General features: G+C 48.0%; 1 protein-coding gene across 2 annotated transcripts in view; it reads left to right on the forward strand.

The window, feature by feature from the left end:
- The first annotated feature begins 2,382 nt into the window (after positions 1-2,382).
- The window catches only part of praf2 (PRA1 domain family, member 2), an 83,563-nt gene continuing 68,035 nt past the window's right edge, over positions 2,383-17,910 (forward strand). The window contains exons 1-3 of one of the 2 annotated variants that reach the window (XM_063035108.1): positions 2,383-2,598; positions 10,124-10,341; positions 10,815-10,961. In XM_063035108.1, the coding sequence (XP_062891178.1) occupies positions 2,411-2,598; positions 10,124-10,341; positions 10,815-10,954 (546 nt within the window). In that variant the 5' untranslated portion in view covers positions 2,383-2,410 and the 3' untranslated portion in view covers positions 10,955-10,961. Of the gene's footprint in view, positions 2,599-10,123; positions 10,342-10,814; positions 10,962-17,910 lie in introns of those variants that run through there. The other variant, XM_063035106.1, reaches the window with a different exon arrangement.

Raw genomic sequence — 17,910 nt, forward strand, 5'->3', positions numbered from 1 at the left:
GGGAGAAATTTAAAAGGGATCCAAGGGGCAATATTGGGGAACAGTTATTGTCCTTTGTTCCATCCGAACTTCCTGGTGGCCAAACATTTTAATTCCAATTTCCTATTCCTGTTCTGACATGTCAGTCCACAGCCTCCCCTTGTGCCATAATGAGGCCGCCCTCAGGGTGGAGGAGCATCTGGGTAGCCTCCAACCTGATAGCATGAATATTGATTTCTCCTTCCACTGATTTTTTTTTCCCCCTCCCCTCTTTTTCTATTCTCCACCTCTTCTCACCTTCCACTGGGACCCCTCCTCCTTCCCTTTCTCCCACTCTCCTCTCCTATTAGATTCCTTCATCTCCATCCCTTTACCCAAGCCTCCCACCTGGCTTCACCTATCAGCTTCTAGCTATCCTCTTTCCCCTCCCCCCAACCTTTTTATTTTGGCATCTTTCCCCTTCCTTCCCAGTCCTGATGAAGGGTCTCGGCCCGAAACGTCGACTGTTTATTCATTTCCACAGATGCTGCAGGAACTCAGCAGGTCAGGCAGCATTTTGTGTGTGATGCTTTGGACTTCCAGCAACTTGACGTTCTCGTGCACCAGGCTCCTGAACCAGCGTGAAAAGTCAAGAGGATATGTTGAAACTTCATGTAACTCCGGTTGGGCCACATCTGGACTATTGCATACAATTCTGGTTGCTTCACTATAGGAAGGATGTTGAGGCTTTAGAGAGGGTGCAGAAGAGGTTTACCAGGATGCTGCCTGGTTTAGAATGCTATAACGGGAGATTGGACAAACTTGGGTTGTTTTATCTGGAACGGCAAAACTGAGGGGACATCTGATAGAGGTTTACAAGATTATGAGAGGCATAGGTGAAGTGGACAGAGAGTATCTGTTTCCCAGGGTTTAAATATCTAATACCAGAGGGTATGAACTGAAGGTGAGAGAGGATACGTTCAATGGGGCCGTGAAGAGTTTGTTTTTTACTCAGAGAGTGGTGGGTGCCTGGTATGGCGGTAGAGGCAAATACATTACAGGCTTTTAACAGACGTTTGGATAGGCACATTAAGTAGATGGAGGGGTATTGGCATGGTGGGGGTAGGAGGGTTTAGTGTTTGTGGGCCGAATGGCCTGTTCCTGTGCTGTTCTATGTTCTGCGACGCACTTTCAAAGACTCCTTACAACTCATATTCTGGGTCCTTTTATTTTCCCATTATTGCTTGTTTGTAAATGTTTACTGTATTTTTTCTTTAAACTGCAGCAAGAAACTCAAGTTTAGTCAAGTTCAAGTTTTTAATTCTCATTCAAATAGACACGAATACCCATGAACACAGCAAAATCAAATAGCATTACTGTGGGGTCAAGAGGCAAAACACAGTACCAACAATCATACACAGCACAAAGCACACACAGTACTGTGCAAAGTGCCTTGGGCACATACAGTATAATATGAGCTAGGGTGTTTGAGACGTTTGCACAGTACTGTAGAAATTTTATGTATTGTACTGTACTGCTGTCACAGAAAAGAAACATTTTATGACATGATGAGAGTGATGATAAACCTGATTCTGATATGGGTCTCTATTGTGGACTGAGAGTGGGAAGGGGACATCATGGCTGGGAAAAGCGGAAGGGAGAGGGCAGGTAGCGGGAAGCGCCAGAGAGCGGTTCTGTAATGATCAATAGATCAATTGTTTGGAATCAAATGACCTTGCCTTGTGTCTCAGGTCTGGATGTGTCTACACCCGCGCCATCATTCTCCCCCACCCCCCGGCACTCCTCCTCTGCCACCATTCTCCCCCACCCCTCCCGCAGCACTCCACCCTCACCATTCCCAACATCCTTTGCTCCCGTCAGATTTACAAACTCGCTCTCCTCTCCATGTTGACAAATACTGGGCCTTCGTTACCCTAGCTATACATACAGTATGTGCCTCAGGACTTTTGCACAGTATTCTATAGCACATATAAGATTGAAGTAAACGTACAGACACTCAAAAAAAAGTTATATAAATGACGGGTTATAATGGTCTTTCTCAGTATAAGGGGGTCAGCACAGTATCTGTTTGCTTGTTAGACACTCTCCAAATCCATCCAGCTGTCAGAGATAACGACGACTCTAGGTCAAGAGGCAGGAAATGGGACCCATCGGGCAATTCAGTCACGTGCTTGTCAGCACTAGATGGGCTGAATGGAATTCTGTGTGGTAGATGACGTAATGCTACAATTTGCATACGTGGGTGGGTCCACGCACGACGCAATCACCAGGGCGTACGTCCGACCCATGGAGGAGCTCAGCTCGGAGACGCAGGCGCAGTAAAGGAGATGAGGCAGGCGGACGGTGGTGCGCCTGCGCAGTCAGCGCGCTGACTCGGTTGCTCACCCCACCCCACCCCCCCCGCACCTCCACCGCCGCCGACGCCGCCGCCATGGCTCGGCACTCCGAGGTACAGCTTCCGCCGTTCCGCACAATGGACGACTTCTTGTGCAGCTCGGCGCGATTCAGCCTGCCCGACATTAAGGATCCATTAAGGTGGAACAACCGGGTGATCAATAACCTGCTCTACTACCAGACCAACTACCTGGCAACTGTCGCCGGCATCCTCCTGCTGGTCGGGTCAGTACCGGCGCTCCGCTGTCTCCCGCCCCCTTTCCCTCAGCGATTGGTTGGTAACGCCGTCACTCAGGGCGGGCTACCACTTGTATTGAGTAATCTGTGTGTTGTTATTATGATGACGTAATCAGGGGGCGGGTCTATAATGCGTTCCCGTCATTTATTTGCTACCTTCGTTGACATTCATGTCTTCTTTAGAGACTATTGGTTCTGAAATGTTTATCGATCGCAGCAGGGGGTAGGGCAACAGCTGTTACTGGACCGCGCCTATGGTCCTTTCTCCCATTGGTAGTTGAGCCGTCACTCAAAATAGGGTTCCCCTTTTAATTGGCTCTACCTCTACTAGCTCAGTTTGGTACCACCTTTTTCTCCTTCTTCTCTCATTCATTGGCTGAGCCGTACAGTCAATCATGCGTTGACGTCGGTGCCACGTTTGTTTGAGCAATGCAGCTCCCGCCTGGCATTAAAGGGATGTGAGCAGTCAGGGGCTTATTTTTTTTTAATGCCGATAATTATTCCCACTTTGCGTGAATGGCAGTTAGAAGCATGAGGAAAATCAGAGAATTAGCTTTATTATCGCTGACGCAGGTCGTCAGATTTGTTTTGCGGCAGCGGTACAGTACAAAACGTCAGTAAGTAGAGGAATAGCGAGGTAGCGTCCATAGGGTCAATGACCCGAAATTTGATGGTGGAGGGGAAAAATGTCCCTGAATCGTTGAGTGTGGGTCATCAGGCTCCTCTACCTCCTAACTGATGGTGCTAATGCGAGGAGGGCATCCTTGATGATGGATGCCGTCATTTTGGGGCACCAGCTGTAGAAGATGCCCTCATGTTGGGAGGGGCTGTGTCCTGGGGAAGCCGGCTGACTTTACAAACCTCTGCTACTTTTTTTTCCCGATTCTGTGCGTTGGAGTCTCCGCACCAGACGGTGATGCAACCAGTCAGCATTCTCTCCACAGTTGATCTGTAGATTTGCTAGATTCTTTGGTGACAAACTGAATCTCCTCAAACTCCTAAAAGAAGACTGTGGCAACCTGCCTCAGTGACTGTTATCCAGTAGCAGTTACATCCACGGTGCTGAAGTGTTTTCATGAAACATATCGACTCCTACCTGAGAAGTGATCCACTGCAGATGCCATCTCATTGGCTCTTTACTGAACCCTGGAACATCTGGACAGCAAAGATGCAAACATCAGGGTGCTCTTTATCGACTACAGCTTAACATTCAATACCATCATCCCCTTAAAACTGATCAATAAGCTTCAAGAGCAAATAGATCCTCACTTGTAGACCCCAGTCAGTTTGGATTGGCAACAACATCTCCTCCACAATCTCCATCAGCACAGATGCCCCACAAGTCTGTGTGCTTTGTCCCCGTTTCCACTCGATTTATATTTATATGACTGTGAGGGCTAAGCACAGCTCCAATGCCATATTCAAGTTTGCTGACGACACCGCTGTTGTAGGCCGAATCAAAGGTGGCGATGAATCAGCATAAAGGAGGGAGATTGAAAATCTGGCTGAGTGGTGCCACAGTGAATGTGTCCTACTCAATGTCAGCAGGACCATAGAGCTGTTCATAGACTTCAGGAGGATGAAAGCAGAAACCCACGAGCCAGTCCCCACAGGAGGATCAGAGGTGGAGAGGGTCAGCAACTTTAAATTCCTCACTGTTACTATTTTGGAAAACCTGTCCTGGGCCCGGCATGTAGTTGCACGACATCACCTCTATTTCTTGAGGAGTTTGCAAAGATTTGGCATGACATCTGAAACTTGTGACAAGCTTGTTATAGATGTATAGTGGAGAGTATATTGACTGGCTGCATCACAGCCTGGTAGGGAAACACCAATGCCCTTGAACAGAAAATCCGACAAAAAGTAGTGGATCCAGCCCAGTCCAACATGGGAAGAGCCCTCGCCACCTTTGAACGCGTCTCATCAGCGTGTTGTCACAGGAAAGCAGTGTTCACCATCAGGGACCCTCACCTCCCAGGACATGCTCTCTTCTCGCTGCTGCCATCAGGAAGAAGGTAGAAGAGCCTTAGGACTCACACCAGCAAATTTGGGAACAGTTATTACCCCTCAACCATCAAGCTCACAACTTGAGTAACCACACAACTTCACTTGCCCCATCACTGAACTGTTCCCACAACCTATGGACTCACTTCCAATGACTCTTCATCACATGTTCTCAATATTTATTGCTTATTTAATTATGATTACTTATTTCTTTTTGTGTTTGCTCAGTTTGGTGTCTTTTGCACCCTGGTTGAATGCCCAAGTTGGTGCGATTTTTCATTGACTCTATGATGGATTTATTGAGTATGCCAGCAAGAAATGAATTTCGGGGAGGCATATTGTGACATATATGTACTTTAATAATAAACTTACTTTGGACTGGTGTGCCTTCGTCGTGACTGTATCAATACATTGGGCCGAGCATAGATTCTCTAAGGTGTTGAAGGCCCAGGAACCTTAACCTGCTGTCCCTTTACACATCTGACTCCTCGATGAGGACTGGTGTGTGTTCTGATTAATATTTAATAAATGTCAGGAAGAACACTTGAATTACCATGGAAACAGAAGCTAGGGATCTAGCATTGAATCTATGGGCCAAATGGCCTGTTTCTACACTGTACAATTTGCTGACTTCTCCCAATTTAAAGATGCATTTACAATGACCCAATGTGTCACAGCCTTTCTGTGTTTTGGGAATTTAATTCTTCCTCAGATTCCTTATCAACTGTATCTCCACCTTAACTTAAATATATGCCCCCTAGTTTTAGACCTCTTGCCATGTGGAAGAGTCTCTCCAACTCTGCAACTGCCCCTCACCCCTCATCATTCTGTCCAGGTTCCTCCCACCCCCCCCCCCACCTCAGTCTCCCCCGCTCCAGGGAGAGCAGACCGAGCCTCTCCGGTCTCTCCTGCTAACTGAAACGCTGCATCCCGGGCAACGTCCTGGGGAATCTCCTCTGCACCCTCTCCGGTGCAGTCGCCTCCTTCCTGTAGTGTGGAGGCCAGAACTGTACACAGTACTCCAGCTGGTTTATAAAGTTGTACTATAATGGCTCTGCTCCTGTATTCTGAGTTCCAGCAGGTATCCCAGCACCTTCTTCACCACTTTACTGAAGACAGACCTTTCTGAGTCGTGCCAGTAAAAAAATGCTGAGAGTTGACAGAGTCATGCCAAATTCCTTTAACCTCCTGGGCAAGTCGAGGCTTTGGAGAGCTTTCTTGGCCATTTTGTCCACGTGATTGGACCAGGACAGGCTGATGTTCATTCCCAAGAACTTGAAGTGCATCTACATCACCAAATACAGCCCTGAGATTCATTTTCTTGTGGGCATACTCAACAAATCTACAAAATAATAACCATAACAGAATCAATGAAAGACCGCCCAACTTGGACATTCAACCAGAGAATTGAATTGACTTTATTATTTTTACTCTTCATATACATGACGAGTAAAAATCTTTATGTTATGTCTCCGTCTAATGGTGCAATTTATAGTAATTTATAATGAATAGTATGTACAACAGGACAGTCAATATAACAGAAATGCAATTGTATCAGCATGAATTAATCAGTCTGACGGCCTGGTGGAAGAAGCTGTCCCGGAGCCTGTTGGTCCTGGTTTTTATGCTGCGGTACAGTTTCCCGGATGGTAGCAGCTGGAACAGTTTGTGCTTGGGGTGGCTCGGGTCTCCCAGTGATCCTTCGGGCCCTTCTTATATGCGTGAATAGTCATTTTATTGTCCTGAATAGTGGGAAGTTCACATCTACAGATGCACTGGGCTGTCCACACCACTCTCTGCAGAGACCTGCGATTGAGGGAAGTACAGTTCCCATACCAGGCAGTGATGCAGCCAGTCAGGATGCTCTCAATTGTGCCCCTATAGAAAATTCTTAGAATTTGAGGGGCCATACCAAACTTCTTTAACTGTCTAAGGGGAAAGAGGCGCTGTGATGCCTTTTCACCACACAGCTGGTATGTACAGACCACGTGAGATCCTCAGTGATGTTTATACTGAGGAATTTAAATTTGTGTACCCTCTCAACCCCAGACCCTTTGATGTCAATAGGGGTTAGCCCGTCTCCATTCCTCCTACAGCCCACAACCAGCTCCTTTGTTTTTGCGACAGTGGAGGAGAGGTTGTTTTCTTGACACCATTGTGTCAGGGTGATAACTTCCTCTCTGTAGGCTGCCTCATTATTGCTTGAGATTAGGCCAGTCATTGTAGTGTTGTCAGCAAATTTAATAGGCGGATTGGAGCAGTGGGTAGCGACACAGCCATGGGTATACAAAAAATAAAGGAGGTGGCTTAGTACACAGAGGACAATCCGAGCAAATTCAAAAAGAAAGAAATAATAGTAAGAAATTATTTTATTAACAACGTCATGCTTTGGGTATTTTTTCCCTACAGATTTTCTCAAAATGCAATAACTATTTCATTTTTGCTGCTTAAGATAAAAAATTAAGTTGGTTAAATTAGGCCCATTGAATTAGCCAATAGGATTTGTCTTGTTGACAATTTTTTGAGCGAGAGCACGAGAAAAAGAACAAGGAGTAATTTTCAAGAGCGAGAGCGCAGGATTGAAGGGGGGAAGAGAAGGAAAGTGGAAACGGAGGACAACCATCGCAGAAGAACATGGCGAAACACTCACAGAACCCATTTGGAAGGACAGATACTGATGTTGGAAAATCTTCATGTAGACCATGGTCTCACGGAGAATGCACAGATAACTTTTAATTAGCTATAGTAGTTGGCACACAAACTTGGAAAAAGTTGGGCCTCTTTTCCTTAGACATTGCGCGAATATGTTTCCTGGGGTGGGTTCTTCAGCGCAAAACCATTTTGGTACTGTGAGTAAACGAAGTGAAGCAAATTGGATTGATTACGCAACAATGAGTTCCTCAGAAGGCAGTGGAGGCCAATTCTCTGGATTCTTTCAAGAAAGAGTTAGATTGAGCTCTTAAAGATAGTGAAGTGAAGGGATATGGGGAGAAGGCAGGAAAAGGGTACTGAGTGTGGATGATCAGCCATGATTACAGGGAATGGTGGTGCTGGCTCGAAGGGCTGAATGGCCTACTCCTGCACCTATTGTCTATTGTCTATTAAGTGCATCTGTTAAACTAATATACATATGCATGATGGGCCCTTTTCCTTTGGTTGTATTATATTGTATTATGGTGTTTGTTATAGTTCGAAATATTTTGTCAGTACAATTTTAATCTGTCTATTCTGTTGTGAATTCAATTATTGCTTCCTGGCGAATGGTAAATTTGCTTGGATGGTCACTGTTCATTCAGGTAACAGACCTGTGTTCCCTTAAAGGAACATTCAGACTTTTTGGTGTTGTGCTTACCTGAATCATATTTACTTTGACATGTTTATTTATTGGGAATGGGCTTTCATCATCATTGTTGAGTTATGTTACTGTTGAGTTATGCATTGCTGAGTTATGTTACTGTTAGCTTGTATTCACAGCAATAGATATCCCTTTACGGTGAGAGGGTTACATACATGAATAAGTAATAAATATCAAGAAAATGAGATGAACAGACCTTGAAAGTGAGTCCATTGGTCATGGAAACATTTCAACGATGGGGGCAAGTGAAGTTGAATGAACTTACCCCTTTGGTTCAAGAGCCTGATGGTTGAGGGGTAATAACTGTTCCTAACCCTGTTGGTTCGAGTCCTGGGGCTCCTCTGTGGCAGTATGAGAGTATTATCCTAGGTGGTGGGGTTCCCTGATGATGGATTCTGCTTTCCTGCGACAGCGTTTCATGTAGATGTGCTCAACGGTGGGGAGGGCTTTACCCATGATGGACCGAATCCACTACTTTCTGTAGGATTTTCCGTTCAAGGGCATTGGTGTTTCCACACCAACTTTTGACCTCGGCAATGTTGATGTAAACAGGAGCATGTGCACCGGCGCCCTTCCTGACGTCAATGACCAGATCTTTGGTTTTACTGACACTGAGGAAAGGGTTGTTGCCGTGACACCAGGTAACTAAGCTCTCCTTCTCCTTCCTGTCCCCTGAATCATCACTATCAGAGATACAGCCCACAACAGTGGTATCATCTGCTATCTTGCAGATGGAGTTAGACATGGCTTTTGTCATGACACGTCACGAGAATCAGATCAGTTATATTATTCAAACTGACGTTGAAATTTGTTCTTATATGGCAGTGGTACAATGCAAGAGATAAAAGTTATTATAAATTACAGTAAGCATATATAAAAGAGTGCAAAATAGAGTGACAGTGTTCATACATTCATGGACCATTCAGGAATCTGATGGTGGAAGCGAAGAAGTTGTTCCTGAAACGTTGAGTGTTGGGCTTCCTCCTTGATGGCAGCGACGAGACGATGGCATGTCCTGGATAGTGAGGGTCGCTAGTGATGGACGCCGCCTTCCTGAGGTGTTGCTCTTCGAAGACGTTCTGGGTGGTGGGGGATGGTTTTGCCCGTGGTGGAGCTGGCTGAGTTTGCAACCCTCTGCGGCTATTTGCGATCCTGTGCGGGGGCCCCTCCGTGCCAGACAGTCACACAGGCAGTTCGAATGTTCTCCACAAATCATTCATGGAAACATACGTGAGTCTTTGGAGTCATACCAAACTTCCTCAAACTCCGAATGAAATATAACCGCTGGCGTGCCTTCTTCATAATTGCATCAATATGTTTGGACCAGGATGGATCTTCTGAGGTTTTGACGCCAATTGACTACTACCATCGTGGAGGAGGTACAGGACACTGAAGACCCACACTCAATGATTCAGGAACACCTTCTTCCCCTCCACCATCAGATTTCTGAATAGTCCATGAACGCTTTACACCTTATTATTTTTGCAGTTTTGCCTGTAACTTATGGTAATTTTATCTACTTGCCCTGCACTTCCACCCCCGAACAACAAAGTCCGCATCCTCATTACCCTGTGATAGCAAATCTGAACTCCACCGTGGACCATTCTAAGCCTGGCTGTGATAAGAGGAGGCCTGGTCATGGGGGCAAGCAACCACATCCCATAAAAACCCAGAGCTACAGCAATGCCAACAGTAGCTCCAAAGACCTCATCCCGGGGAGAGGAAGGATCCTTGCCTGGATATGCATGAAGTTGCGTAGTGAATGCTGCAAGTCCGTGCAAGCCACAGTAGAACATTTTTCAGGTCTTGCAAAATGTTTTTGAGCTGTGTCCAATTTCAGCTGCATGGCAACAAAGGCTATGTGAGTGGGAGCATTTCAGTCACTGCGTGGCCGCGCACCCTTGCAGCTTAGAGGGAACCGTGATTTTCGGGGTTCTGCCCCCTCTCCCTGATGGTGGTAATGAGAAGTGGGCATATCCTGGGTGGTGAGGGTCCTTAATGATGGATGCCGCCTTCTTGAGGATGCCCTCGATGGTGGCGAGGGTTATGCCCGTGATGGAGCTGGCTGAGTCTACAATCCTCGGCAGCTCCCTATCTCCGTCCTGCTCCTGACGCTGATTCTGAGAGTGACCCGTCTGCTGCCCCCCGCCGCAGGTACATCGAGCCGCTGAAGACTCTGCTGGGTGGGGCAGTCGTCTGCCTCTTCTTCCTGGGCTTCGTGTGGTCAGCCGAGAACAAGGCGGTGGTGCGGCGCCTGCGTAGAAACCACCCCGGCCTCTGCGTACTGGCCGTGCTGGCCGCCAGCTACTGCCTGCTGTCCCTCCTCGGAGGGGTGGCTGTCTTCCTATTTGGCATCACTTTTCCCATGCTCTGTAAGTGACCGCTCTCACCGCTTCGGTGGGGGAGGGTGGGGGGGTGCGTGGGCGGTTGAGGTAGACCTGTGAACGTTCCCTTCTGTCTTTCCCTTGTTCAGTTACTCCCTGCTTCTTTTCCTTGCCCTTCACATGAGGTTGTTGCATTGGGAGAGAGGGAGAGCAGGGGCTTGTGCCTCTTGGAACCAAGTCCTATCCCGAGCATTGGCTGTGTTTGTGTGTCTGTGCCTCTGTGTGTGTGTCTTTGTCTATGCCTCTGTATATATGTGTGTGTGTGTGTGTGTGTGTGTGTGTGTGAATCAGCCCCCTAATCCCCATCCCCATCCCGTGAGAGGGGAGGAATTCAGGGGAACGTGAGTGGAGTGAAATGGGATGGGTGTCAGTGGGCTGGCACGGAACAGGATGGGACGGAGGGCCTGTTCCCCTGTTTGGATGTCTCTGTGACAGCCCTCTCTGTCTCCCGCCCCATCCAGTGATCCTCATCCACGCCTCTCTCCGCCTGCGGAACCTGAAGAACAAGATCGAGAACAAGATCGAGAGCATCGGCCTGAAGCGCACCCCGATGGGCATCCTCCTCGAGGCCCTGGGTCAGGAGCAGGAGGCAGGGTCATAGACACCGTCCGAGCGGACCATCCCCCCCTGCACCCCCGCCACTGCTCATCCACTCCAGTGCACTGCTCGAAGAAAGGGACCATCCCGGGACAGAAACGACGTCTGTGTTTGTGTATCTGTCTTCACCCTCCCCCTCTCGTATCCACTCCCTACCCACCTCTCTCCACTTCCAATGCCCTCTCTACCCACCTCTCTCCACTTCCAATGCCCTCTCTACCCACCTCTCTCCACTACCAACACCCTCCCTACCCACCTCTCTCCACTGCCAACACCCCTCCCTACCCACCTCTCTCCACTGTCAACACCCTCCCTACCCACCTCTCTCCACTGCCAACACCCCTCCCTACCCACCTCTCTCCACTGCCAACACCCCTCCCTACCCACCTCTCTCCACTGTCAACACCCTCCCTACCCACCTCTCTCCACTGCCAACACCCCTCCCTACCCACCTCTCTCCACTGCCAACACCCCTCTCTACCCACCTCTCTCCACTTCCAACACCCCTCCCTACCCACCTCTCTCCACTGCCAACACCCTCCCTACCCACCTCTCTCCACTGCCAACTCCCTTTTCTACCCCATCTCTTCCCCTTGCCCATCTCTTCTTTCTACCCCATCTCTGCCCTCTCTCCCCCACTCCCCTATCCCCATCACTCCCTTCCTCCTTCTTCCCACCCTCTTGTCTACACTCCCACCACCTCTCTCCCCCTCTCCTACCTGCCACCCTTTCCCTCTGACATTTCTTGCCCCTTTCATTCTTACATCCCCTCTCCCTCACCCTGCCCACCTACTCCCTCCACCACCCTCTCTCCTTCCCCCTCTCTCTTTCCTCACCCTTTCCCTCCTCCTCACTGCCCCATTCCTCTCCTTCCCCCCACACTCTGTTCCCCCCTGTCTTCCTCTCTTTCTCTCTCTCCCTCCCAGGAGGCGACATTCCCACTTTGTTCCCGTATCCCTATGCCAACCTCCCACCACCCAACTCTGTGGTCCCAACGCTGGCCGGGACAGCCTAGAGGCAGCCGCAGCCGTGGCCCGAAGAAACCAGCAAACTACGAGAGATCGTCCTTTCCTCCCCCGCCCCAAGGAGATCTCTCTCCACAATCTCCACTTTGACAGTTCAGTGGAGACAGGGATTTGGTGATGGAATGGCAAAAGATTTCTGTGTTGGGATGGCTTTGGATTCGGGGAGAGGGGTTTCTGAGAGAGATGTCCCTGTGAGTTCCACGTGGGAAGAGCTGTGGGGTTTGTGATCTGCTGTCAGAGTATCTGGGGCCGGATTTCATGTTGTGCCCGCTAGGAGGGAGGACCTCCGCGATCAGTAGCCATTGTCAGCCAGTGCATGTCTCAGTACCGTGCGTATGTGTGAGATTCAGTGTATTGCCATAATCTTCAGCATTCCTTGAATGTAAAGACACTAATGTGTACAGTTCAGTAAATTTTTTTTACTCAACTTCATTGTTGTCATAAGTCCGTATACACCGGGTATAAATGCCATGAAAATTAGCTCTTTGCTCCTCGCCTCCCTTCCCTCCCCCCTCTCTCCTCCCCTCCCCTCCCCCCTCCTGTCTCCACCCCTCCCCTCTCCCTCAAACCCTCCCCTTCCCCCTCTTCCCCATTCTTCTCTCTCCCATTCTGTCCCCTTCCCCCTCTCCCTCTGTCTCTCCCCTTAGATATAATTTACAAGGATGTTGACAGGGCTTGATTATCGGGCAGGGGGGAGGTAAAAAAAAAGTTTCTCTTCATCTCTGTTCTGAAAAAGCAGTGCTAAATCTACTTCCCTTAATCTTGCGGCTCTGTCCCCTATTTCTAGTCTCACCAGTGGAAACAACTTTCCTGTCTCTATCCTACATAATTGTGTGTGTTTGATAAGGTCCCCTCTCATTCTCCTGATGATTTCTAGTGGTATAGTCGATCTCTCCTCATCGGCAAACCCCCCACGTCTCCAGACTGGGAGAAAGGTTCAAAGGTTAATTTTATTGTCAAAGTATGCATGTACAATACAACCCTTAGGTTTGTCTACTCCAGATAGCCATTAAATACAGAAAGACCCTGGGAGTTGATGATAAAAAAGACATCAACTCCTCTCCACCCCAACCGGCATGAAAAAGAAAAGAAACAAAACTGGCAGACCCCAAAATCCAACCCCCCCATCCCCCTCCGCCTGTAGCAAAATCTAACCCCCATGCCTGCAGCAAAAACAGCCACGATAACAATCAACTATAACAATCCCTGACCCCTCACTCGCAAAAAACAGTGACTGTAGCACCAAACCGAAATCCCCCTACACACAGAAAATTAACAGATCATCCTCCCCCTGCTATCGACTACAGGAAAGAAAATACCGAAAAACTGGAAACCAATATAAAGTACAGTACAATGTTCACGTAAATCTCAGAATATGCGATTCACAAGAAAACATACTGAAAGTGAAGCATACATTAGATAAAATTTTTACAACAGAGACCCACCAAATAAGAACAACAATAAGATTGGACTTGATGGACTTATCAAAATGAAGCACAGAACTAGAGGGCCTCAGTGGGCTGAGGAGTACCTGTGGGGGCAGACAATTTGAGTCGAAACCTTTCATCAGGTCTGACGGCATGGGGTGTCAATTAGAATCACGTTTATTATCACTGAGTAACACACACAAAGTGCTGGAGGAACTCAGCTGGCCAGGCAGCATCTGTGGAGAGGAGTAAACAGTTGACGTTTCGGGCCGAGACCCTTCTTCAGGACAGGAGAGGAAGAGGGATATTCAGAGTAAGAAGGCCACACATGGATTTTGTTGTTTTGTGGCAGCAGGACTGTGCATTGCATAAAAATTAACATGAATTACAAAAAGAAGTATATTAAAAATGAATAAGTATTGTAAAAAGGGAAGAAAATAATTCATGGGTTCATGGACCATTCAGAAATCTGATGTCCCAGATGGAGAAGATCCTCCGCAAGTGTCACCACACTTCCAGCGCCAATAACCCTAAGGCCATAAGATATAGGAGCAGAATTAGACCATTTGGCCCATTGAGTTTGCTCTGGCATTTCATCATGGCTGATCCATTTTCCATCTCATCCCCAGTCTCCTGCCCCTTCATGCCCTGATCAATCAAGGAACTATCAACCTCTGCCTTTATAAGACCGTAGGATATAGGAGTAGAATTAGAACCAACAACAAGACAGCAGTAGCAAGATCTCCAACCAAAGGGATAACTGTACTTCACTCAGCCCCATCATTGAAATATTCCCACAACCAATGGATTCACTTTCAAAGACTCTTCATCTCATGATATTTATGGCTTATTTATTTATTATTTCTTTCTTTTTGTATTTACACAGTTTGTTGTCTTCTGCACTCTGGTTGAGTACCATGTAGTTGCTGTGGTCTTCCATTGATTCTGTTATGACTACCATTCTTTAGAGTTATTGAGTATGCCTGCAAGACCATCTCAGGGTTGTACCATCAGGGAGGAGGCATACGTTGAACAATTCAGGAATAGCTTCTGCCACCAGATTTCTGAATAGACATTGAGCCCATGAACACTACCACACTACTATTTTTTGCTCTTTTTGCACAACTTAATTGATTTAACTTTTTTAATATATATACTTACTGTAATTTACAGTTATAACTATGTATTGCAATGTACTGCTGTCGCATAACAACAAATTCCATGATATTTGCCAGTGAGATTAAACCTGATTCTGTATGTGGTGACTTTGATATTAAATTTACTTTGAACTTTGAAAACAACTCCCTTTCCCACCTTCCTACCCACTCGTTCAGACTAACGAGTCCACACTGAGTGACATAGTCCCAGTTGTCATGTTTGGCCCATACCTCTCTTAATCACAGGTATCTCTAAATATTTTTAAACGTTGGTACCACTTCCTCGGGCAGCTCGTTCCACGTACCCACTGCCCTCTCAGTGAGGTCGAGAGCGGAGCGTGTTGTCTAATGGCAGAGCGTGAACCCACGATCAGCTCCATTTCTCACCTGCTGAGCAAGATTGATATCTACGAGGATGAGCATAAAGTCGGCCTTGGGTCTTGGTCAAAGTTTGATCAGTGTGGTTTTCGAGTCGGACTCATTTTTAGAGGGTACTGCCGTTCACGTTCGTGTTAAATGTTTCTGGTTTTATTGCTATTTTGTGCGATTTTGATCGGGCCAGACTGGCTTAGTCAATGAACGACATAGCGCTAAATTGAACTGAACTAAACTAAACATCTCTAGATTGTTTCAGTGACTCTGCAGTTTGACATTTAACATTCTGTGTATCATTTGCTTGTGTTTTTTTGCTGCTCCCGCTCCCTATTAATGCTCCCAATGGTGTGCACCTCGAGTAGCCTCTGACAACCAAGTCCAGCTCCTGGCCTTCACGTGTGGCTTTACCACTGAGCCCGGCAGAACCGTGTCTACTGACGTAATTGGCAAAGGCAGGTTACTGGCGCCTTAAAGCCAGTCACTTTGGGCAGATGGGGCCCGTCAGCCATGGTTGGCAGCTCACCCAGGAGAAGGTAAACTCTGATCTAAAACCTCCGCTGCCTTGCATGTCTGGGTAGAGGGGATCCGTAATGAACGGATGCCACCTTTTTTGAGGCACTGCCTTTTGAAGGTTTTCTCGATGGCGGGGAGATGGTCATGGAGCTTGCTGAGTCTACAGCCCTCCTGCAGCTTTTTCTAATCCTGTGCAGTGGCCCCTCCATACCGGACAGCAATGCAACCAGTTCGAATGCTGACCATGGTAATCCGTCAAAGTTTGCTGGACTCTGGCAACGTAGCAAATCTGTGCACTTGAGGGGGATGTTGGGCAGCCTAGAATTTTATTCCTTAGCGCTTAGGAGACTGAAAGCTGATCTCATAGATCATTGGGTGAATGTACATCCTTTTCCCCACGGTCAGAGAATCAAAAACTGGAGGACACAGGTTTAAAATCAGAGAGGAGATATTTAAGAGGAACCCGAGCGACATTTTTTTCAAAGTTCAAAGTACATTTATTGTCAAAGTATGTATACAATATACACCTTGAAACTCGTCTCCTTGCAGGCAGCCACAAAACAAAGAAACCCAATAGAACCCATTTTTAAAGAAACACTGTCTAACACCCAGTGTGCAGAAAGAAAAAAAAAACAAATTGTGCAAACAATAAAAGTAAGCAAATAGCATTCAGAACAGAAGTGAGTCGATGGACACGAAGCCTGGCATTACTGCAGCTGGAGCAGACCACAACTTCAGTTCAGTGCAGAGCTGAGTAAGCGCCATGCAGCAGAACTGGCCCAACCCTTGCCTCTGGTCCCGACGCCCTGCGTTTTTCCACCCAGAGGGCGGTCCGAGTGTGGAATGAGCTGCCAGAGGAAATGGTTGAGGTGGCTACATTAACAACATTTGAACGTATTTTGGACAGGTACACAGATTAGGGAAGGTTCAGAGGTATATAGGTCAAATAGGCCTAGTTTAGATGGGGATCTTGGTCGGCATGGACTAGATGGGCTGAAGGGCCTGTTTTTGTGTCGTATGACTCAATGAGACAGATGACAGTCTCGACCTGAATTGGCGGCTGTCATTATGCCCCACAGATGCTGCCTGACCCGCTGAGTTCCTCCAGCAGATTGTGAAGTGCTCCAAATTACAGTGCCTGTGGTCTCTGCCATCTCCACACTGGTCTCACCTTCTCGCAGATATTTTCTTCATCCTACCCCACCACTTCAAACCAATGCTTCCTCCCCTTTCAAATAAAAGAGCTGCAGATGCTGGAAATTTGAAAGAAAAACACAAATTACTGGGAACACTGTTACTAAACAATCCTCACTGCCACACTCCTGTCCCCTGTCCGCTCTCCTACTCTGCTACCCCTCTCATTCAAACTTTCATACATTCACCTCCTCCAAGAGAGGCAAGGGTGTAACACTGAGGCTTGGAAGACATTGGTCAGGCCGGATTTGGAGCATTCACCCCATATGTGGAGTTTCTCTCCCCTCCACGGGCGCTGATCGACTACCAAGACATTGTTAGTTGCTCCAGAATCCAGCATCTGCAGTGCTTACCCTTCCCTTCCTCTCCCACACCGTCCACCCCTCCTCCTCCCCTTCCCTTACCATCTTCCCCTCACCACCCCAGCATCCACCCCTCACCTTCCCCACTCGTACCGCTATGTCCACCCCTCTCTCCCCTTCCTTCTCCATCTTTCCTTCCCCACCATCCACTCTTCCTCTTCCCTTTCGCACCCCATTTTCCCTACCATCCACTCCCTTCCCCTCTTGTATCCACCTCCCTCTCTTCCCTCCTCTCCCCACCCCTCCCATCAAGTCTATTGATTTCCCTCCTGCAGAGAAGCCCCACCCCTCTCAAAGGCCTGAGACCTCTTGGGTCTGGTGTCTCAGCCCCTTCTGGCTGCACGATCACAAATCCCAGGGTTATTCTCCCCAGGGGCTCCATTCCATCTCCAGACTAACCGTTCAAACCCTCCACCAACCTGACACTCGTCATCTCCTTGTCATCTCCCCTGGGGTCCATCCCACCTTCTGCCCAAACCTTCAAACCCCGAACCAACCTGACCCATCATCCTGTCATCCTCCCCAGAGTCCATCCCATCTCCTGACCTCCCCTGACCCTCCCTCCATGGAGTAACTTCTGAAATTCCTGCTTTGCTGCTACTGTGCAATCGAGAATCTCCGGAGACGAAGGCCCCAAATCCTCGGCTTTGCCTATCGCCTGTTGCCAGGACTGGGGTCGAAGCGCTCGGCAGAGATGGTGCTCGGTGTCGCGAGGTGGTCGGAGGGTCGGAGTTTTCAGGCGGACTCGGAGTCGGACTGTGGTCGGATGCTTCCAGGATGCTGCATCGGCAAGTTGGTGGTGCTGGAGGTTCACCGTCTGCGTGAGATGATGGGACTTTCGAGAGACTTTGAGACTTTACCGTGCCATGGTCTGTTCTTATCAAATTACGGTATTGCTTTGCACTGT

This window comes from Mobula hypostoma, chromosome 28, assembly GCF_963921235.1.
Source record: "Mobula hypostoma chromosome 28, sMobHyp1.1, whole genome shotgun sequence".
Lineage (NCBI taxonomy): Eukaryota > Metazoa > Chordata > Chondrichthyes > Myliobatiformes > Myliobatidae > Mobula > Mobula hypostoma.